Here is a 23842-nt window from a genome sequence, read left to right on the forward strand (position 1 = left end):
GGAAAGTAATATCTAATTTTTAAAAACTTCAATTTATTTAAATCTTCATAAATTGAATCCTTAATTAGTAGTATTAGTCTTTCAATGTTTAACTTTTTAGAAGAAAAAGAGTAAAACTTAAAGAAATTTTGTGCTATTAATTTTGTGATAGGTTTCTGGAAAATATGCTAGGGACCAAGGGGTACATTTAAATAATCTTTTTTAGGTATGCATGCCTACCAGTGAAACTTAATATTCAGATATATGACCCTGGGGTCTATAACTGTCTCAGACACTTAAGATTGTTCGTTTTTTGTTTGTTTGTTTAATTCTACTCGTTCCTTTGGCATTCTCATATAATTTAAAAAGAGGGAGATTTCAATAACAAGGGCCAGAATAAAAAGAATTTTAATTAAGCCAAAAAGTGTATTACATTAATATATTTCTCTTGTGTCTTGAATGATTTTTTTCCTCATACATTTGCTTTTACCTGTTTTCCTGAAATAGATGAAGGAGCATTGGTCAGAGCTGCCAAGCAATTGAATTTCGTTTTCACTGGAAGAACACCGGACTCAGTGATTATAGATTCAGTAAGTTATTTATTTTGAAGTTTCTTTTTAATCAAAGTAATACATATGTATAACTTTAAAAAATATGTACTAAAAGACACAATAAAAAAGAGGTTCCCTACTCTAATTTTCCTCTCCAGAGACAACCAGTTTCTATTCCTTTAGCTATTTCTTTAGGCATTGATACATCTCGGATTTTCCAGAAATATGTGATTAATGATATATGTTTTGATTATTCAATCTTAGACCTATCTGATGACTTTCTATCCTATTATGTTAAATGAAGATTGATATCTCTTGGACTGCCATCTTACTTGCTTTTTCATTTCACCGTATTCCCAGTATTATTATATTACAAGTATTCAGACCCAATTTTAAAGTGGACAAAGACTCAGACACTTCAGAAAAGAAGATATATGAATGACCAGTAAGCACGTGAAAGTCATCATTAGTCATCAGAGAAGAGTAAATTAAAACCACAATGAGATACCACTATATACCCACCAAAGGGCTTGAATTAAAAACATCGACAGCACCAAATATTAATGAGAATGTAGGACAACTACTAAGCAGTACGCAAGAATAAAGGACAGCTGCGGTAAATGCACTTTTGCAACAACAGTAATAAGCAAAAAACATGTGAGTGGTTATGTAGATAATGTATGCTATATAGGTATGGGAAGGCATATGGGAGTACACATGCACATGCAGGTATATTTTTGGGCATATGTAGATACATGTTTGTATGTGCTGCACATATATTCATATATATATGATAAAGCACATAGAGGGCACAGTTATAGGTACTTCTGGACATACCCAAACACTCGTGGGATTGATTTACTGGGTTTGAAGGCTAAGGACTAAGGACCATAGTTTCATGGAACAACTAGGTCAGTTGGCATAATTTAGTTCATAGTTGTCTTAGTTATCTAGTGCTGCTATAACAGAAATACCACAAGTGGATGGCTTTAACAAAGAGAAGTTTATTCTCTCACAGTCTAGTAGGTTATAAGCCCAAATTCAAGGTATCGGCTCCAGGGGAAGGCTTTCTTTCTTTGTCGGCTCTGGAGGAAAGTCCTTGTCCTCAATCTCACGTGGTCAAGGAGCTTCTCCGGCGCAGGGACCCCGGGTCCAAAGGACGCACTCTGCTCCTGGTACTGCTTTCTTGGTGGTATGAGGTCCCCAACTCTCTGCTTGCTTCCCTTTCATCTCTTGAGAAAGAAAAGGCGGTACAGGCCACACCCCAGGAAAACTCCCTTTACACTGGATCAGGGAGGTGACCTGCATAAGGGTGGTGTTACAATCCCACCCTAATCCTCTTTAACATAAAATTACAATCACAAAATGGAGAACAGCCACACAATACTGGGAATCATGGCCTAACCAAGTTGGCACAGATTTTTGGGGGGACACAATTCAACCCCTGACATTCCATCCTTTGACCTCCAAAAAATCATATCCTTGCAACATGTAAAACATATTCACCCCGTCATGTCATAGCAAAAGTCTAACTCCAAGTTCAGAATCCAAAAATTCCTCTTCATCTGTGCAATCTAGAATATAAGTTATCTGTTTCCAAGGGTACAATGGCAGAACAGGCACAAGCTAGACATTTCCATTACAAATGGGAGAAACTGGGAAGAAAAGAAGGCATAACAGGCACCAAACAAGTCAGCAGAACACATTACATTAGCCCTCAAAGCTTTGAAAATAATCCTCTGTTCTCTTAGACAATTTACACCATGGCCCTGCCCTCCAGACTCTAGGTATTGGCCACACTCTCTGAATTCTGAGTGGAGGCCCCTCAGCCCTGGGCTTGAACTCCGTCTTCCAGGCCCACTGGGATGGCAACTCTGCTCTCTCGGCTTTAGGTGCACCATTCTCCTCAACTTTTTGAGTGGCAACTCCACCCTTAGAAACACCAGAGGCCATGGTGCCACACTTTGAAATCCCTGAAGTCATGGCCATACCTTTTGAGACTGAAGCAGCTCAGCTTCTTGTGTTACTTGTCTCTTCAGCTTCTTCATAGTTTCTTGGCCTCTCGGCTCCTAGGGCCTCATGCCTACATCTGCCCTGCTGGGTCAAGTGTTCCAAAGCTCTGTAGCTCCACTGATAAGTGCCCGGAAGCACCCCATTCTGCCAGGAAGCCACACAGGCAGTCAGCTCTCTGGCTCCGTGGGTCGGCAAACCTAGCTCCACCGATAAGTGCCCAGAGGCACTCCACTCCACTAGGTAGCCTCAGGCTCAGAGGCACTCAGTTCTGTGGCTCCATGGGTCGGCTCCAGTGCTGTCTCGCACTGGTCTCCTGGTTCTGCTACTTCCGGTTCTCTGCTGTTGCCGCTTCTATGCCGCTGCAAGCTCTCTGCTATGCTGATCCTCTGCCTGTTGCAACTCCATCTATTCAGTTTCAAAACTGCTTCCACATTTTAGGTATCTGTTAGAGCAGCACCCCACTCTTTCGGTACCAAATTCTGTCTTAGCTATCTAGTGCTGCTATAACAGAAATACCACAATAATGATAATGTTCTACATTCTAGTTTGGTGAGTAGCATCTGGGGTTTTAAGATACAACTGTTGGTCTCTTCCTGTCTGGAGCAAAGGAGAGTGAAGGAAACCAAAGACTCCAGGAAGAAATTAGTCCACAGGATTAATGACCCATGTGAGCCACAGCCTCTTCTAGCCTGAGACCAGAAGAACTAGATGGTGCCCTCTTTACACTCCCAACCATCCTGACCAGAGTCACAACAGAAGGTCCCGGTTAGAATGGGAGAAAATTGTAGAACAAAACTCAAATTCCAAAAAAACATCAGACTTACTGTACTGCTGGAGACTAGAGGAACCCCCAACACTATCACCCTAAGATTCCCTTTTACCTGGAATTGAAGCCACTCCTGGAGATCATCTTCTAGCAAAATATTAGAGAGGCCTATAAAATAAACAATAACACCTGTGAGGAATGTGTTCCTTTAAACTATCTACTATGTAAGTCCAAATTGTCAAAATTTACACAAAAACAAAAATATGAAGGCAAGTAGGGGCAGGGAAACTGGATGGATGGAATGGGGCAGGTGGATGGAAATGGTGAGAGTGCTGACACATTATGGGGATTGTAATCAATGTCACAAAACAATTCGTATATGAATTATTAAATGTGAATCTAATTTGCTGTGTAAACTTTCACCTAAAACAATAAAATATTTTTTAAAAAATATAGAACAGCTAGGAAGGAGCCCTGGTGGTGCAGTGGTTAAGACTTAGCTGTTAAACTAAAGGTGGGTGATTTGAATCCACCAGCTGCTCTCCAGGAGGAAGGAGTGGCAATCTGCTCCTATAAAGAGTACAGCCTTGGAAAACCTATGGGGCAGTTCTACTGTGACCTGTAGGGTCACTATGAGTCAGAATTGACTTGATGACAATGAATTTGGTTTTTGGTTTAGAGCAACTAGAGCAATCATATTGCTAGTAGATGTGTAAAATGATACAACCCCTTTGGAAAGCCTTTTTTCATTTTCTAATAAAGGTAAACATACACCTGACCCCGGAATTGTAGGTATTTACCTAGGAGAAATGATAGCTTGCGTCCTCAGAAAGACTTGTAAGGGAAGTGTTTATAGCAGCTTTATTCATAATAGCCAGAAATGGAACCACACCAAATACACATTAACGGGAGAATGGATAAATTGTGATGTATTCATACAATGAAATATCTAAACAACAAAAAGGAATGAACTGTTGATTCATCAACAGCGTGAATGAATCTCAGAAACATTTTGTTGAGCAAAAAAGCCAGACACCCACCCACTGACGTCGAGTCAGTTCTGACTCTTAGCTGCCCCATAGGGTTTCCAAGGCTGTAAATCTCTGCAGAAGCAGACTGTCATAGCTCCCTCTCACGGAGCTGCTGGTAGTGTCAAACCACTGATCTTTCAGTTAGCAGTCGATTGCTGTCACCACTGCACCACCAGAGAATATTTTCATCAAAGAATCTTGTAGAAGAATGCTGATCAAAAGGTGGAAAACAACGTAGAGCAGAATTTCAAATTCTCGTGGAACCCAGACTCTCTGGAGCGATTTAGTCTGGATGATACCCTTCAAAAAAAAAAAAAACTACTGCCCTGAGGTAACCTTTAAACCTTAAACTGAAACTGTCTGCTGAAGTCATTTTAAACCAAACAAGAGTTTAAGAAGATTAATAAAAAGTGTTTGTGTTGACCTCTGTGCTCTTTTAAAGAATGATCTCTATGTGATCAAATTGACAACCAAAAAAAAACAAACAAACAAACAAACCCAGCACTGTCAAGTCGATTCCGACTCGTAGCGACCCTATAGGACAGAGCAGAACTGCCCCATAGAGTTTCCAAGGAGCGCCTGGCGGATTCAAACTGCTGACCCTTTGGTTAGCAGCCATAGCGCCTAACCATTACACCACCAGGGTTTGACAACAGCAACTGGAAAGGTTAAATGAGAAGCTTAGGGAACAGTAAGTTTAGGTTGATGGTAGTGGAATAATTTGGAAAAGGCTAGCAAGAATGCTTGTACAATTTGAAGAACGTAATCAATGTCACTGAATTGAACATATAGAAATTGTTGAATTGGTATAATTTTGCTGTCTATATTTTCACCAAAAAATTTTAAAAACTAAAGTCAGACACAAAAGAGTACATACTCTTTTATTTCATTTATATGCAGTTTGAAGATAAGGCAGAATTGATTTAGGGTGACAGAATTCAGAACTGTGGTTGCCTCAGGGATGGGGCGTGGTGGGAGAATTATTGGAAAAGGACACAAGGAAACTTATGGGTGATAGAAATGTTCTGTATCTTGATTGGGGTGTTCGTGATTATACAGAGTTTACATTTGTAAAACCAGGCAATTTTTATTGTATCGTACAAACCAAAAACCAAACCCAGTGCCATCGAGTCGATTCCGACTCATAGCGACCCTATAGGACAGAGCAGAACTGCCCCATAGAGTTTCCAAGGAGCACCTGGCAGATTTGAACTGCTGACCCTTTGGTTAGCAGCTGTAGCACTTAACCACTACGCCACCAGGGTTTCCTTGTATCGTACAGTTAATATTAATGCTTTTATTGTATTTAAATTTTGCTTTATTTAAAAATCTTTATTTAGTGGTTATATTATTATGCCCTGGTGGCTCAGTGGTTAAATGCTCAGGCTGCTAGCCAAAAGGCCGGCATTTTGAATCTACCAGCCACTGCTTGGAAACCCTATGGGACAGTTCTACTCTGTCCTGTAGGGTAGCTATGAGTTGAAATCACTCAAAGGCAATGGGTTTGGTATTATTATGCCTGTGCAAGTATTCATAGCTGAGCATTTTCGTATACAATAATTATTCCTTTTTTTTTCAATTTTGTTTCCTAAAATTAATTGCCTTGGGTTTTTTTTTTTTTTTTTTTTTAATTGCTTCATTTTTCTTTGTACCTATTAATAGTTGCTCCCATCATTTCTCGGTACAGTTTTCTCAAAAAAATTGCACGAGGTAATCTGTCAGCTTGCACTTCATTCCTTGAGATGTCCTTTTGAAGTCCTCCATTCTCCTTCTGTGTGGGCTGGTTGCTTTCTAAGACCTGTTTCTATGAAACTTGGAATTCTTTTTGATTTTTTCCTTTTTACTTCTATTTTCTGATCTCATCTCTTCTTTCTTAGTGAATGCCCTTGTTTTGATGGAACACACTCTCCATTAGTTTCATCAGGTTAAAAAGCCGATACAGTAGTAGAGAATGTAGTAGTGGTTATTGTTGTCGTTAGCTGCCATCCCGTGAGCCCCTAACTCATGATGACCCCGGGTACAACGGAGCAAAATGCTGCTTGGTCCTGTGCCATACCCGTGATCAGTTGTGGATCAGACCATTGTTATCCATAGCGTTTTCACTGATTGATTTTTAGATCTCCACGCTTTTCTTCCTAGTCCATCTTAGCCTGGAAGCTCTGCTGAAACGTGTTCAACATCATGGTTCAGTAATAAAATTGTCACTTGCCATGCAAGAGACCCGGGTTCCATTTCCAGACAATACACCTCATGTGCAGCCACCGCCTTTTTGTCAGTGGAGGCTGTGTGCTGCTATGGTGCCAAACAGATTTCAGCAGAGCTTCCAGACTGCAGCATACCAGGAGCAAGGCCTGGTCGGCCTTCTGAAAAATCAGCCAGCGAAAACCCTATAAATCACAATTGTCTGATCCAACCTGTCATGGGGATAGTAGTGATAGCCTTCAACACAGCGCTAATCTGGACTGGTTGACTTCTAAGTCTTGTTCACAGTTAACATCCTGGGATAGCTTCACTACCCGTCTGAGAGCTTTCTTTAACTCTCTCCTGTTTTACAATTTCTGTTTCCTATATTTTATCATTCTTGGTTTACCCTCTTGTTTTTATAGAACCCATTCTTTAGTGAGTGGCTTCTTGAGAAAAAGTACATGGGATGTCTTTTTTTTTTTTTTTTGGTCTTTTCAAGTCGAAACATGTCTTTATTCTACCATTGTACTCAATTACAGGGCTTATTGATAGTTGGGCTGAATATAGAATTCCAGGTTGGAAATGTTTTTGGTTAAAAATTTTGATGATATTGCTCAACTCTCTTCTTGCTTCTGGTATACCTGTTGAGACTCCAGACACCATTGTGTTTCAGGAACCATTGTGATTTGGGTTTTTTGTGTGTTTGTTTTCCCCTACCTAAAAGGTTGTAGGATCATCTGTGTCCTCAGAATTCTGAAATTTCACGAAGGTGTCTTTTAGTGAAAATACTTAGCACATCCGTTGTAGTAAGTACCAGGTAAAAATAGACCCTTACAATTTGGAAATTGATGTCCTTCAATTCCAAAAGATATTCTTGAATTATTCCATTCATTTTCCTTCCCTCTATTTTCCCTGCTTTTTCTTTCTAGATTTCTTAGACTAATCTTTTATCTTTTAAGCTTTTCATGTTGCCTTTATGCTCTACTTTTTGGAAATTTTCGTCAGCCGTATCTTAGCCTTCTGTTGATTTTTTTTTTTCATCTCTGCTCTTATGTTGTTTTCCAATACTTTGTTGTTGTTGTTGTTCTTTATAATATTCTGTTCTTATTTCATGAGTGTCACACTTAACGTTCTCCCCCTAAGAAGAATGATAGTTTTTTTTTTGAAGTTTTTCTTTTAATTGTCTTTCCTTCGAGTTACTTTTATCTGCTTGTTTTAACATCTGTCTTCCGTGTCAGAGACTCCTCTTAGATGTCTGTTAATCCTTGGTTTTCTTGTGTTTAAGAATGGGAAACTTGAAAGCTGCTGTGGAAGTTCTGAGTATAAGAAGGTCTTTGCCAGTGTTGAGCTTCAGTGTAGGTTGATCTGAGAGTGATTAGTTCAGGAAGGCCTGGTGTCTGTACCTTTAGGTCTTCTTTTGGGCTGGTTGGATACCCCAGAGAGCAGTCTTCCAGCTGTGCCTAGAAAGATCTGGATGCGACAATATAATGATCTGACTGAGTCGGTGCCCAGCAGTTAGTATGATTATACTCACAACGCCAGTATCCTCCACTATGCCAGTCAACTTTTAGTTGACAAATCCTATTTTACACTTTATAGCTGTTTTACACTATATAAAACCTCTGGTCTTGTACAGGAAGGGCCAATGCTGAGAGCTGCTTCTCAAGTAGTTTTTACTCATTCCTCCCTATTTTAGGCCCCTCTTTTAGCCCACAATTTCAGCGCTATCTAGAACTTTATTTCCTTAAACCATTTAATGATTGTGTGATGCAAATTGAGTTGGTTGTCAACCTTTTAGCCCACAATTTCAGCGCTATCTAGAACTTTATTTCCTTAAACCATTTAATGATTGTGTGATGCAAATTGAGTTGGTTGTCAACTTTTCCCTTAAACTCTTGACTGCTATAAAAGGTTGGTGGTTCGAACCTACCCAGAGGCATTTGGGAAGACAGGCCTGGTGATCTGCTTCTGAAAGGTCAAAACCTTAAAAACTCTGAGGAGCAGTTCTACTGTGTACACATGGGATCACCATGAGCTAGAATTGACTCCGTGACAATTTACAATAACAACAAAGTATAGGATTTGGTTTTCTTGGTTCTGCTAGGTCAGTCACCACTGACTGATCTGTTTTCTAGCTTCCAAATTTATGTTGCTGTTGTCTGTTCTCCTCTTTTTCTTGACATTGTGGGTTTCTTTCATTCTTTGTTTTTAAATGATTTATTGTAGTTTTAGTAAGGTTTAGGAGGGACAGATATTAGATATATATATGTTGTCTTCTATCTTAACCTGGAAGTTAGTAAGTTCACTTAAAGATGATGTAGGGAAAATTTGTTTGTATTAACATTTTCTACATTAAAACTTCATGACTAGTTATTTCCAAGAAGCCTAAGATCTTTCCAACATTGTATAATCATGTATTCCTTTTTTTTTTCCCCACAGCTGGGGCAAGAAGAAAGATATGAATTACTCAATGTCCTGGAGTTCACCAGGTAAAACATCTGCTTTGTGATTTGTATTCATAAGATAAATTTCTAATTTTTTTCCCTTTTAAATAACTAGAAGGTATGCTTTGTTTTTGTTTAACCAAGTTTATTTAAACAAAATAATAAATTAAAATCTTTACTACATTTTTTAATTGACGTATCTGTAAGCCATAAAAAGCTTTCTTCAGAGTATCGAGTTTCTACTGAAGGCAATTAAAAAAAAAAATTTTTTTTAATATAACTGTCTGCATCACAGCTGTAGGATATAGGACCAGGAGTCTTATGGCTAGTGATTTGGAAGCACTGTTACAGGCACCAAAATTCGTGTGAAGTGAAGGTGACTCAGTCAGAAATCCACCATTGTAATTATATGCTCCTTATATCTAATGGTCTTTGGGATTTTGAAAACCGTATCTATGTCTTTATTAGACATAAGAGGAGCCCTGCTGGTAAAAAACACTTGGCTGCTAACCAAAAGGTTGGCAGTTCGAACCCACCCAGGGGCTCCCAGGGAGAAAAACCTGGCAATTTGCTCCCATAACAATTACAGCCTAGAAAACCCTATGGGGCAGTTCTTCTCTCACTTGAGATCACTCTGAATCATAATCGGCTCCATGGCACCTAATAACAACAGCATCAAGTATAAGACCAGTTACCATCTAGAAGGAAAGAACAGAGAACAAAGTGATTATTCTACTGTCTTTATTTCTTAAGGTCAGATAATAGAATCTTTCAGTTATAATCAGTGATACCTCTGAGTTTTTGGCTTTTCATTCCTGCACTGCCATGTAGTTTCTCAGCTAACCTACATTCTTCGGCAGGTAGGCTTCAGCTGTAAGCAAAAGGATCTTTAAAGATTGTATCACCACTCACAGGATACTTCAAAATATCTTCAAGGCCGTAATGAGGAAGTAACGCTGCTCAAGAAAATAAGTGTCCACCCTTTCTCTTGACCTTTCTCCTACATAAAAGACAAACATCACTGGCTAGGAGAGGCATTTCCTTTCTGTGCCAACTTTGGATACTGTCCTGGTTGGGAGTGACCGCATCTCAGTGGCTAATGACAAAAGTAATGGAGTCTGTCCAAATTACAATTTAAACACTGTTTTCTTTACTTACATGCACTGTAAGGCCCAAGGGAAGGTTAATAATGGGAAGTATAGACAGAGGAAGAAGGAATTTAAGTATTTCTAGATACCCCTGCAGGAAATTCCTGCCTGTATGCTGTTCTACCATATCTGACTACTGCTGCGTATTGGACCCATCTCAGTCCCTCAGCAGCAGAAAGTTATAAGGTGAAACAAATAGAGGTACTTGAAAAGTCCCCTTTTCCTGCACGTGCCCTGTGTACATGCGGTTCTGGATGAGGCCTTATAATTACAGAATGCTATTCCAGTGCTATTCAATGTTATTTGCTGCCTCTGCTGATGCATTGAAATATGTTGTACATTTAACAGTTTTTATTAAGCAGCTTATATCGCCAGTGTTAAAATGTTTGTGCTTATTAGCTTATCCTAGTATAAATTACATTTTTGAACGATGCTGGTGGTTATAAATTATATTTTTGCATGATGCTAGTGGTTTGCCAGTAACCACTGAAAAACAATAGTTGTAAATGCTTAAGTTGCTTTTTAAGTGTTAGTTTTGCCTTTATGTGTGATTGGATATGTACTTAACGATTATCATTTTTGTTTCTAATAAAAGCAATGACATACAATTCATCTCTTAAGATACCAACTTACATATTTTGCAAACCTGAACATTGAATCAGAGCTCTTCTCTACCCTGGTGGGTATTAACCCTTGCAGGTTTCTAGGGAGTCATTCTGTAAGTTAGTCCTCCAGGGCAGGAGATGGTACCCTGGTGCCTTCTAGCAACATAATGTAACTTTCGAAGGTACCCAACTGTACATGCAGGAATCAGTTTGTTTATGCAGAAGGATAGGGCTCATAACTTGGTCGAATTTATTTTTTCACTTTAAGTATTAAAATATGTGGGGCATGATGAACATGTATGTGCACATTCTCAGTAGGATGACGCATTATGGAAAACTGCTTTCTTTCAGCGCTAGAAAAAGAATGTCAGTGATTGTTCGCACTCCATCCGGAAAGTTACGACTTTACTGCAAAGGAGCTGTAAGTGTTTATTTTTTGCTTTTTGCAGTTTTGATTTGTAATGGTTTCTAATGTGTATGTTAGGCATTCTGCTCTGGAAATGTAGCACAGATGTTTAGCATGAAGTTGCTGACATCCATTTTTGTGCTATTTTATAGTAATAGTGCTCATCCTCTTCTGGTGAAATGTGGAATGCCTTCTGGGCAAATCTGGTGCTTTGAAAAAGTTTGGCCTAGGTTACTTTTATAATTCAATTTTTGATAGATACTATTTGAGGTTTATATTATATAAATGATATTAAAATATTAGAACACATTTAAATAGTCAGTATTTTAAAATTGCATTAGAAAATGGTGATCTGCATCAGTTTGAAACTAATTTTTTTTAAAGACCATTGAAATGGGGGAAAAAAATGGAATCACACTTGGTGCTCCAATATCTTGTAGCGATTATTGTCTTGAATTATTTTCATTATAGTAGAATTTTTTACTGTTGGGTGGCTTTGGTATATCGGGAGGCTATATTGGCATAAATAGGAGTTCCTGAGTGGCACAGACGTTTAAGCACTTGACTACTAACCAAAAGATTGGCAGTTCAGACATACCCGGGGCACTTCGGAAGACAGGCCTGGCATTCTACTTCTGAAAGCTCACAGCCTTGAAAACCACAGGGCACTGCTCTACTCTGCACACATGGGATTGCCATGAGTTGAATTGACTCAACAGGAACTGACAACAGCAGCATTGACAGAATAGTACTATGTCACACTAAATGAACTTCCCTGTTTAAAATATGTTTACATTCCTGGGAAAATGAGAAATCTACTGATCAGGGCCTTTTATTGTTGTTAAGACGTGTCAGTATTTTCCCTTTTGAATGGCCTTTTGTGGGTACTTAGTTTATAGACTTCCCAATTTGGAATTTCCCAATTTTAAATAGAGCCAGTAACCTTGCTTTATCAAATGTAAACTTGGAAACTGAATTTTTCAAAAGAGCAAGCCAGTTATTCAAATTCTGTTGAGAATGTTTTTTAATGCCTTAATTTTAAAGCATTGAAATACAATTTTTGAATGCTTTGGTTTTAAAACATTTTGATAGAATCATTTCATGTTGTCTTATGAATTTAGTTTTAGAATTCCTTTGATTTCATGTTCTCATTGATCCAAACGCCTGAAATTTATTGTGCGCATTTTATCTACCAGACTTTAAACTGGCTTCTGGAGAGATAAAGATAAGTAAAACCTAAGGCTTGTCAGGAGGTTAAGACTAGTCAGGGAAATACATGTAGAGAACATTCAGATATAATATAAAGGTAGATATGAAGATCTTCCATATACCAGTGTGAATATTTTTTTCTAAAACATTGTTGTAAAAAGGAATCTGTTTTTGTAATCTATAACATTTAGCAATAAGGGAATAAAGAGAGCCTTTGAGACCTTCTATTTTAAATGGTTGATATGTATCTAGTTTACTACATCCAACTAACACTTTTCCTCTTAAAGTTTTGAGTGGTATTCTACCTAGAAACTTTGGGAAGTTGAGACATTGAACAAAGAATAAATACATTGAACCTCCTGTTTGAATAATCATGGAAATGATTTGCATATATTAATTTGCTTTGTGCATTGTTCCCCAACCCCCCCCCCCCCACGCCCAAATTGGCTGTGAAATGTGGCTTAGTAGTAAAAAGACATACACACGTAAAACAGCATGGAACATTTGAGAATTAACTTGGAGTTTGGCAGGGAATAGCAGAATACGAGGCTGGAGACATGAGTTACATCACCCTTTTTTTTTTTCTGTGCTCAAGAACTTGTATTTTTTCCTTATCATTCTGATATCACTTAGGAAGATATTAGAGATTGAAAAGAGATGTACACAGAGCTACCCATTGAGGCTACTGACAAGAGAGTCTACACAAGAGAGTCGATAAGAATCTGAACACAGGCAGTTACAGAGAAGATAGAGAGGAGAGAGATTTAGGATTTAGTAATTAGCAATGGGTAAGCACTTGGCTACTAACTGAAAGGTCGGCAGTTCAGATCTGCTCAGTGGCTCTGCGGGGGCGGAGGGTGGACCTTGTGATCTACTTCCTATGGGGAAGTTTTACTCTGTCATATTGGGTCACGATAAGTTGAAAATCAACTTGACAGTACCTGACAACAACAAATTGATTTCAGTTGAGTGATGAGAAAAAAGATTATTTAGGATTATTGTTAGATTTCTACTTGGCTGACTGAGTGATGGCCACTTCCAAAGACAGAGAGATGGGAGCTACCTCTGGGCAATCAAGGCAGAGAGACCTGGATTTCATGGCAGAAGAAACCTAAAGTATAGGTACAAATTTTGGATTTAATGCATGTAGCTGAAAACTAAAAGCAGGACATTGAATGGGCTCTTGCGTAAAGAAGATACTGTGTTAAAAGAGGATAGGGCTAAAAGTAAAAAGTAGAAGATCCAGGAAAGGGGATTGAAATTAGGAGGAGGATCTGGGAAGCCTGTTGATTCCTTGGGGAAGTAAATAATCAATAGTGACAAGTGTTACAGAAAGCCTCAGTTAAAAAAAGACAAGAAGTAATCAACAATACTTTCTATCAATCTAGCATAGTATGTTCATAATTTGTTGTCTCCCCTATTCCATTAATATTTCACTAATATTCCATTAATGTCACGTGCAAGTAGATTTTCACTGAAGATAATTCAAAAATGATTGCATCAGAGGCAGGGCCAAGATGGTGGAGTAGTCAGATACTTCAGTGATCCCTCTTACAACAAAGACCCAAAAAACAAGTGAAACGATTATATATATGACAAGCTACAGGTCCTAAACATCAAAGGCAAAGCTAGGAAATCGGACTGAGCAGCAGGGGGAGGGAAGGACAGTTCAGAAGCGGCAAGGAGTTGCCGCCCCTGAGGCACAATCCCCTGGAGTGACTGCGGCGGGGCTGGCAGTAGCATTTGGGACGCAGCTTCCTCAGGGAGAGACAGCAAGCTGCGTAGTCTGCTCACACCTCCAGAACCATAGAAGAACGGCATTCTCAGAAGAAGCTAAGTACTTGCATGTATTTTACAGCACCTCCAGCCCCTAAGCTGGCTTCAGCGGCTGTCGATTTCCCTGGGCCTTGAATAGGTCCTGCTGCGTGCCCTGAGCTATTCTCCCGACCTTGGAGAAGGAACAAATTAACAAATGGGGGAAGAATAATCTAGATGGTGCCTGGCTACAACCAATGACTACCCTGACAGGGAACACAATAGAGAGTCCCCAGTGGAGCAGGAGAGCAGTGGGATGCAGACCTCAAATTCTCATAAAGAGAACAGACTCAATGGTCTGAGACTAGAAGGACTTCAGAGGTCATGGTCCCCAGACCTTCTGTTAGCCCAAGACTGGAACCATTCCCAGAGCCAAGCCTTCAGACAGGGATTGGACTGGACTATAAGATAGAAAGTGATACTGGTGAGGAGTGAGCCTCTTGGCTCAAGTAGACACATGAGACTATATGGGCAGCTCCTGTCTGGAGGGGAGATGAGAAGTCAGAGAGGGATGGAAGCTGGACACAGAGAATACAGGGTGGAGAGAAGGAGTGTGCTGTTTCATTAGGGGGAGAGCAACTAGGAGTACATAGCAAGGTGTATATAAATTCTTGTGTGAGAGACTGACTTGATTTGTAAACTTTCAATTAAAGCACAATAAAATTTTTTTTAAAAAAAGGTGGCATCAGCACATTGACCAGACTGAGGGTTATCATTGCTGATGTCAGATGGATCTTGGCTGAAAGCAGAGAATTCCAGGAAGATGTTTACCTGTGTTTTATTGACTATGCAAAGGCATTCAACTGTGTGGATCATAACAAAGTATGGATAACATTGTGAAGGATGGGAATTCCAGAACACTTAATTGTGCACATGTGGAATCTGTATATAGACCAAGAGACAGTCTTTCAAACAGAACAAAGGGATACCATGTGGTTTAAAATCAGGAAAGGTGTGCATCAGAGTTGTATCCTTTCACCATACTTAATCTGTATGCTGAGCAAATAATCCAAGAAGCTGGTCTATATGAAGAAGAATGTAACATCAGGATTGGAGGAGGACTCATTAACAACCTGCAATATGTAGATGACACAACTTTGCTTGCTAGAAGTGAAAAGGACTTGAAGCACTTACTGATGATCAAAGACCACAGCCTTCACTATGGATTACACTGCAACATAAAACAAAAATTCTCACAACTGGACCAATAAGCAGCATCATGATAAACAGAGAAAAGATTAACGTTGTCAAGGATTTTATTTTACTTGGATACACAACCAGTGCCCGTGGAAACAACAGTCAAGAAATCAAAGGACGCATTGCATTGGGAAAAATTGCTGCAAAAGACCTAAAAAGCAAAGATGTCACCTTGAGGGACCAAGGTACACCTGACCCAAGCCATGGTGTTTTCAGTCACTTTATATGCATGCAAAAGCTGGACAGTGAATAAGGAAGTCCGAAGAAGAATTGAGGCCTTTGAGTTGTGGTATTGGCGAAGAATATTAAATATACCATGGACTGCCTGGTATATCTGTCTTGGAAGAAGTCAGCCAGAATGCTCCTTGGAAGAGAGAATGGCAAGACTTGGTCTCATGTACTTTGGACATGTTATCAGGAGGGACCAGTCACTGGAGAAGGATACCATGCTTTTTAAAGTAGAAAAAAAGAAAAAAGTAGAGGGTCAGCAAAAAAAAAAAAAAAAAAAAAGGAAGATCCTCAACAAGATAGATTGACACAGTGGCTGCAACAATGGGCTCAAACATAGCAATGATTGTGAGGATAGCACAGGACTGGGCAGGCAGTGTTGCCTTCTGTTGTACATGGGGTCGTTGTGAGTTAGGACTGGCTCGTCGGCACCTGACAACAACATCAACAACAATAGTGTCTTTAGAAAACATTCCATTTCACAGCGATCCAAGTGTCATGTAACAGAACAGTCTCACCTTACTGTTCAACCCAACAGTAAGGTCAGATTTAGGGATGGGAATTAGCTTATTTATAGCAAGGTTATGTAGGTAACTTCAATATAAACCTCAGTGCTTAAGGAATTATGATCTCCTTTTTTTTTTTTTTTTGATGCTACTTTATTGTTAACTTACATTTTATTGGGTAGTCCTTATTTGGGGGTATTGTGTAATGTCACTATGAGTCAGAATCGACTCAATGGCAGTAGGTTTAGTTTTTGTTTTGGGGTTTTTTTTTTTTTTTTTTGGTGTATAATGTAGTATTCCATATAAGTAAATTTTAGAATTATTGAGGATCGCTTCAAGTGTTGCAGGTTTTATTAATTTAACAAATATTTATTGAACACCACCAAAAGGTCAGCAGTTAGCAGCCAAGTGCTTAACTGTTGCATTACCAAGGCTCCTTACATGACTGTAATTTGACTGTCCAGCAGTATCCCCTCACCATAATTTTATGCCTTACCTTGTTAACAGCCAAAATACCAGATAACTAAATCTAGTTAGGTTTCCATAAACGTAGACTCAGTAGGTTCTGAGTCTGGTCCTAGGGGATGCACATTCCTTAGTTCCTGTGAAAAAAAACCTTTTATGATTCCTGACAGTGTGCCAAATATTTGATGCCGCCCTGTGCATAAATGAGGGTTACTACGGGTGAAAGCATGTATTTTTGTTTTTAGTTTTCACACGTAAGCATGGCTAATTGCGCTTGTCAATAAAAACATACTAAATGTTTCACGAAGGCCGTGTTCTATCCCCTGCTTTCCTCAATGCTGTAAAGAAAATAGAAAATTAAATTTTCCTATTCTAAGCATCAGTTTCTCCTATTAGAATGTTTGGATAAATTGTAGAATTTAATCTCCCCAACGTTATTACTTATCACTTTTGCTTTCATGACTTTATGTATTTTTTTCTTAAAGATCTTCTTAGTTTTAAAATAGCCTATTTCAATTTCATTGAAAATTTCATTAGCCTCTAGAAAAAAAAAATAGAGTTTATATGTTATACCTCCTATTCTCAGGAAAGAGCCATGAGGGGAAATTATTATTTCCTTTTGCTTTACCCCCTTCCCATTCCACAACTGAAAAATGAAAAGAAATTCGTAATTGTGACCGGGAATATTCCATCTGTTCTGAGGTCACTAAGTTCTGTTTCTCTCAAGGGTTCTAAATCATACTCCATTAGTCTGTTTCCAAATCTCAGCCCAGACACTGGAGACCCCAGAATAGGTCATACCCCTGAGAAAGTAATTGCAGGTAAATGATTTATTTTTTCCTGGTCTAATAAAACCAGGAAGGCTGAATACTAAAAGTTTTAAAATATTAAACCAAAGCAGGAGAAAAAGTAAAGGAACAATAGGCAATTTATAAAGTGAGGAAAACTGGGTAAACATAAGCAATACATAGAGTTAAAGCAGAAAGGGACTTTAAACATAATCCAGCAATTGCATTTTACAGATTATAAACTGAGTCTGTCCAAGGTTCTCCACACTACACCCCGCTGGCCCTCTCAGTGGATTAAGCTCAGTGTTTCTCAGTCTGTTTTTCTGTGAACACCAGACCCATAAAGATGATCTAACACCTAAAACCACCACCCATCTGTCAGTTTCTTGTACTGTGGTAGCTTGCATGTTGCTGTGATTCTGGAAGGTACGCCACCGGTATTTCAAATACCAACAGGGTCACTCATGGTGGACAGATTTCAGCAGAGCTTCTAGGCTAAGGCAGACTAGGAAGAAAGGCCTGGCAATCCACTTCAAAAAATTAGCCAGTGAAAACTTTATGGGTCATAACAAAACATTGTCCAACTCTCTTGCTTTGGATACATCATCAGGAGAGATGAGCTGCTAGAGGAGGACATCATGTTTGGTGAAGTAGAGGGCCAGAGAGGGTATGGGAGACCCTCTGTGAGATGGATTGGCACAAATAGCCTCAATGACAGTCTCATTCATGCTGATAATCATGAGGCTGGTGCAGGACTGTGCAATGTTTTGTTCTGTTGTACATAAGATTGCCACGAGTCAGAGTCAATTCAACAGCAGCTAACAACAACCTCTAAAAGGGTCTATGGTCAAATGAGTTTTGGGGAAATCCACATTGCCCCCTTGGAGATCCACCATGCACCCTAGCATTTTAAAGGCCCTAAGAAATTTTGCAACAGGGCATACCCTTTAGCTTTGTTTAATCCAGCATCTCACAAACTTACTTGATGGCTGGACCCTTCCTTGTAGCATCTGTGAACACCCTGCAGCATTCTGCAAAACTTTCAAGGGTGGCGGGAGATCTTAGAGCAGGTAGGAGGTAAGTGTGGTATTGTTAGAATATGAGGTTTTGAACATTGGAGCAACTAGGGATTTACTCAGAAAAATGGAAATACAGGATTAGAATCTTATTTCTTCCCTTTATTAGGGAAAATATTTTGTCCTTTAATACCAATGCTAAAAGTGATTGGGTGTTTTTTATATTGATTTACTACTATTAAAGTTACCAACATCAACTTCATTAAACTTAATGAAGTGCATTATATCTTCTGCTTGTTTTCTAGGACACTGTAATTTATGATCGACTGGCTGAGACTTCAAAATACAAAGAAATTACCCTAAAACATTTAGAGCAGTTTGCTACAGAAGGTGAGTGTAATATGGCAAAAAAAAAAAAAAAAAGGCTAAGAAGAAACCATATCCTCTTACTATCTCACAGGTCATTGTTACTGTTTTACTTAGAGATTCGTAAAGTAAAATATCAGTTAGTGGTGATAATTGAGATTATACCATATGCTGTTCCCACCCAGTATTTTAGTTTTTCTTTCCTAAAATTGGTTTTATTAAAATTTTGAGGGAATTTATCCCCATCTTTTGGGGGCAGGGTTACAGTAACTAGTATGGGCCTGAAATCTGTTTTACTCTTTAGAATGGATACTATTTACAATTTAAATACTTCATATCTCAAGCAGTTCTTTAGGAAATGAAGCAGAAGCCAAAGACCTGAGATTTTATTATCTAAATAAGGGGCGCAGAAATAAATAAACGTTTATAACTAATAAGGAACGTTGGTAGCATAGTGGTTAAGAGCTCGGCTGCTAACCAGAAAGGCTGGCAGTTCACATCTACCAGCCACTCTCTGGAAACCCTATGGGGCAGCTGCACTCTGACCTATAGGGTTGCTATGAGTCAGAATCAACTCAATGGCAACAGGTTTAGTTTTTATAACTATTAAAATTGTTATTCGTTTTCATTTCAATAAGGACGTTATTATGTCCCTACTATGTGCCAAACTCCCTGTGAGGCCTGGGAATCTGTGCAGAACAAGATTATCACTGTCTCTGTCCCAATGAAATACATGATCTAGGACACAAAACAGAGCATAGTCTAGTGAGATGGACTAGACTTAAGGAAAGCATTAAGGTCAGTTGCTATAAGAACTTATGGTCTTATTTCTAAACTGAACCACAGCGGTCATTAAAAAATCAGATGCTGTCAAGTTGATTCCAGCTTATGATGACGCTATGTGCATCAGAGTAGAAATGTGCTCTATAGGGTTTTCAGTGGTTGGTTTTTCAAAAGTGGATATACAGTCCTTTTTTCCAAGGCACCTCTGGGTGGGCTTGAACCTTTTGATTAGCAGTTGAGCATATTAATCATTTGTGCCATCCAAGGACTCCACAGCAGTCATTGTTGATGTTGTTAGGTGCCATTGAGTCAGTTCCAACTCACAGCGACCCTGTGTATAGGAGAACAAAACACTACCCAGTCCTGAACCATCCTCACAATCATTGTTATGTTTAAGCCCATTGTTGCAGCCACGGTGTCAATCCATCTCCTTAAGGGTCTTCCTCGTTCTCACTGACCCTCTGCTTTACTAAGCATGATGTCCTTCTCCAGGGACTGATCCCTCCTGATAACTTGTCCAGGCAACATAAGACAAAGTCTGGCTATCTTCTTCTAAGGAGCGTTCTTGCTGTCCTTCTACCAAGACAGATTTGTTCGTTCTTCTGGCAGTACATGGTACATTCAATATTCTTTGCCAATACATAGTTTAAAGGCATCACTACTTCTTCGGTCTTCCTTGTTCATTGTCCAGCTTTCGCATATATATGAAGTGGTTGAAAATACCACAGCTTGACCTTAGTCCTCGAAGTGACATCTTTGCTTTTTAACACTTTAAAGAGGTCTTTGCAGCAGATTTGCCCCAGTGCAATATATCATTTGCTTTCTTGAGTGCTTCTTCCATGGGTGTTGGTTGTAGATCCAAGTAAAATGAAATCCTTGACCACTTCAGTCTTTTCTCTGCTTATCATGATGTTGCTGTTTTTAAATCTCCCACTTAAGTTTCCACCCCTGTCTGCTTCAGCTTGACCTCTGTTCAAGTCCTTTTTCCTCTTAATCCAGACTGGGAAAAGATAGTAATGTTTTAAAAAGCACAAAACTTTGAAAAGTAATGAAACAAAGAGCCTTCTCCCAGTTTTCCTGCAAAATGCAAGAGCACGGACGTGAATATGCCCGTGGAGTTCAGATTCCTTCAGGCCCAGCCTCAGAGAGGCTGGGCAGGTACAGCCCACCCAGTCTACAGCACAGGTTCTTTTAGGGGGGGTAGGAGACGGCATATTTCTCCTCTGTGGTTGTGATGTTAATCAAAGATACTCCCATTCCCACACAGAATTAGCATGCCCCCCCCCCCACTTTATTCTCTCTGTCCCTAGGCTGAATGATATTTCTACTCCATGGCTACCCTAGAGTCAGTTTTCCAGTCATGTTTCCCAATCAGAAAAGCATTTCTTACATGGCCCCAAAGATTTATGTTCCACACTCAGTGAGTGATCTGGCAATAGACAACCCTGCTCCTTTTTTGGAAGATAGAATACTCTGGGCTCTTTATGTCCACCCTTTGCTTTTTGCTTCTGACTTGTTTTCCAGGCCATGTTTGATTTGACTGGAGATCACCAGGCTTAATATCTGGTCCTAGTAGATGCCAGGAAGACAGTGGAGAGGGGTTGGGGAGGGTGGAATAGAGAGAAAGTGAACAGCATGTGCAAAGACCCTGGTATGTAGGAAGCAAATGGCGGGGAGTGAGGTTGAAGACAGTTGATCAAACATGTATGAGCCATATTTTGGGGTTTTGACTTCATCTTTCAAAACTGTTGGAAGATTTCAAGCTATAATAAATAACCTTGATAAGATTAGCATTTTTTAAAAATTCACTCTTGATGTGGTAATTGGAACAAAATGCCAATGTTAAAGGCTAAGTGAACATTAATGTGCATTTTATACTAAGGCTTTGTCATAATTAAATTGGATTTCAGAATATTGTTTTTTTCCTCCCCAAAAATGAGACTTTGTTAAATAAAAATCGAAACCTCAGACACGTGAATAAATCTTTTTTGGTATGGGGGGGTGTATGGTACCTTTTTCAGGACTGAGAACTTTATGTTTTGCTGTGGCTGAGATTTCAGAGAGCGACTTTCAGGAATGGCGAGCTGTCTATCAGCGTGCATCAACTTCTGTACAGAACAGGCTGCTCAAAATGGAAGAGAGTTATGAGTTAATTGAAAAGGTAGGTGGAAGACAATTTCTCCCTCCGTACTTAAAGTTTGGTTACCAGAAAATTTCAATCTTTTTTCAAAGGACCAATGGAATAAAAATCAAAATTTCTGGACACATCACTTACTGTGGGATTTTCTCATTGTCTGATGAATCTTAATTCACGTTAAAGTTTTTGCAGAAAAGTCTTTGGAATAAGATATTACTTTGTATAGGTCTTCAGTCTCCCAATTTTAGATCACAGCTAGGCTAGCCTACAATTTCTTTCCCATCATACTCCGTTATTCCTGCATCACTGAGGGTGCAGTTAACAAATGTATAATATGTAATATAAAATAATAATTATACATCTGTGTGACTGCATAGTTAATAAATAATATATGTGAATAATTGAGTATTTATGCTTGGCCAGTCACTGTGCTAAACTTATGTACATATATCATTTCTGTGTATAACCATAAATATCCTCATTTTATAGATAATCCAAGGCTATTCAGTCAGAACATGCTGGATACTGATTAGTGCTGAATAAATAGCAAGAAATCTTGCTTCCTTAAATAAGCAAAGCAAACATTTTTTGCACCAGGTGCTATTTGAAGCACGTTCATCTATTAATCTATATAATATTCACAACATTCCTTTGAGGGAGGTTCTGTCAATTATCCTTTTCACAGATGAAGAAATCAAGGCAACAGAGAGGTTAAGTAACTTGGCCAAGATTGTACAGCTAATAATAGGGCGAGCCTGTATTCTCACTCTGGCTCCAGAGTTTATGCTCACAGTCACTCAGGTATCTTCATTCTAATCTTTAACTTTCTGTGAAATAACTCCCCAGCCACCTGATTCCTTCAGCTGTACTCACGGAATCCACCTTGCCTGTTTAGCCCATAGTTTACTTATCTTGCCTCCAATTAAGTCAAGTCTGTCATATTTTTCCTCCTTTCACTTTGTCAAGTTATCTACTTCCTGTCCTGAAAGGTATTTGGCACCACTGATGCTTCCTGAAGTTTCTCCCCATTTTGCACCTTACAGCCTCCCCACATAAACTACTGGGGAATGTCACGCTTCAGCAGCAGGTGGTTTTCTCAGTTGTGTACAGTTGCCATATGTGACTCTAGATGTTGTTTTCTTGTCTCCTCAGTGGATTGCAATTGCTTTTAAAACTGATATGCTTCTCATGTTGACCTTCTATTTTAATGTAATTGTGTATCCTTTTTATTTCCAAGAAGTCATGCAATAGCATGCATGGTGCCTGCCAGCTGGTGCCCCCCTCCCCCATTATAATGGTGTATGCACAACAGGGAGCTTGTTGATCAAATTATAGAATCTGGTTTTGTTGTTGTTATTTTGCCACTTTTTAACATATTTATATATGATTATGTCCTTGGGGTATTACGTGGCAGAATAATGTGACGCGAAGACTATAATCTCTTTCAGTCTGTATCTAACCAAAACCCAAACACCAAAACCAAACCCATTGCCGTTCAGTTGATTCTAACTCATAGTGACCCTGTAGGGCAGAGTAGAACTGCCCCATAGGGTCTCCAAGGAGCAGCTGGTGGATTTGAACTGCCACCGTTTTGGTTAGGAGCTGAGTTCTTAACCATTACACCACTAGGGCTAGCCAAAGTCCCATGTTATTGTGAAATACTAAATGGTATTAATTTTTGAACTTTTGTTTTTCTTACACTTTTGAGAAGTGAAAAAAAAATTACGCCGTCTGGAAATGATTCTTATCCTGTCTCCTTTTCTACACAGAGAACGTTGCAGCCTTTTCTCCTATGATAATGAGATAGAATTAATGTATAGTGATAATAAAAATGCCTTTGAAAACGGTTCCTGAACAAATTAAATTGTGTGCTTCCACTTAATGCACACTGAAAAAAATCCTAGAATTTTTCAATGTATATTGTCTCAAACATTCTAACTGTCCAAGAGTTTATAGATGAAATTCTCTAGGTTTAATAAGTTTTTAAAAAATATCTGTGATTAAAGAGTCTTGTGACTTCCATTTTTGACTGGGAGATGTTCAGCCTTTTTCCAGCAGATGGTGATGGTGAGTCACAATGAAATTTAAGTTGTCGGAGGAAACCCGTTAATAGTCTAAGTGTATATTTTAGGTTTCAAATATAAAAGCTTCCCTTATGACGGTCTCTTTCCTAGAATAAATAAAAAAGGGAAGTTACATATAATT

The 23842-nt window shown here is 39.0% G+C and overlaps 1 protein-coding gene across 3 annotated transcripts in view; it reads left to right on the forward strand.

Moving 5' to 3' along the window:
• The window catches only part of ATP8A1 (ATPase phospholipid transporting 8A1), a 261316-nt gene that overhangs the window by 109282 nt on the left and 128192 nt on the right, over positions 1-23842 (forward strand). For all 3 annotated transcript variants that reach the window (XM_049886325.1, XM_049886326.1, XM_049886327.1), the window contains 5 exons: positions 487-569; positions 8964-9013; positions 11073-11142; positions 18657-18741; positions 21522-21661. In XM_049886325.1, coding sequence (XP_049742282.1) covers positions 487-569; positions 8964-9013; positions 11073-11142; positions 18657-18741; positions 21522-21661 — 428 coding nt within the window. The remainder of the gene's footprint in view (positions 1-486; positions 570-8963; positions 9014-11072; positions 11143-18656; positions 18742-21521; positions 21662-23842) is intronic.

This window comes from Elephas maximus, chromosome 5 (genome assembly GCF_024166365.1).
Source record: "Elephas maximus indicus isolate mEleMax1 chromosome 5, mEleMax1 primary haplotype, whole genome shotgun sequence".
Classification (NCBI taxonomy): Eukaryota; Metazoa; Chordata; class Mammalia; order Proboscidea; family Elephantidae; genus Elephas; species Elephas maximus.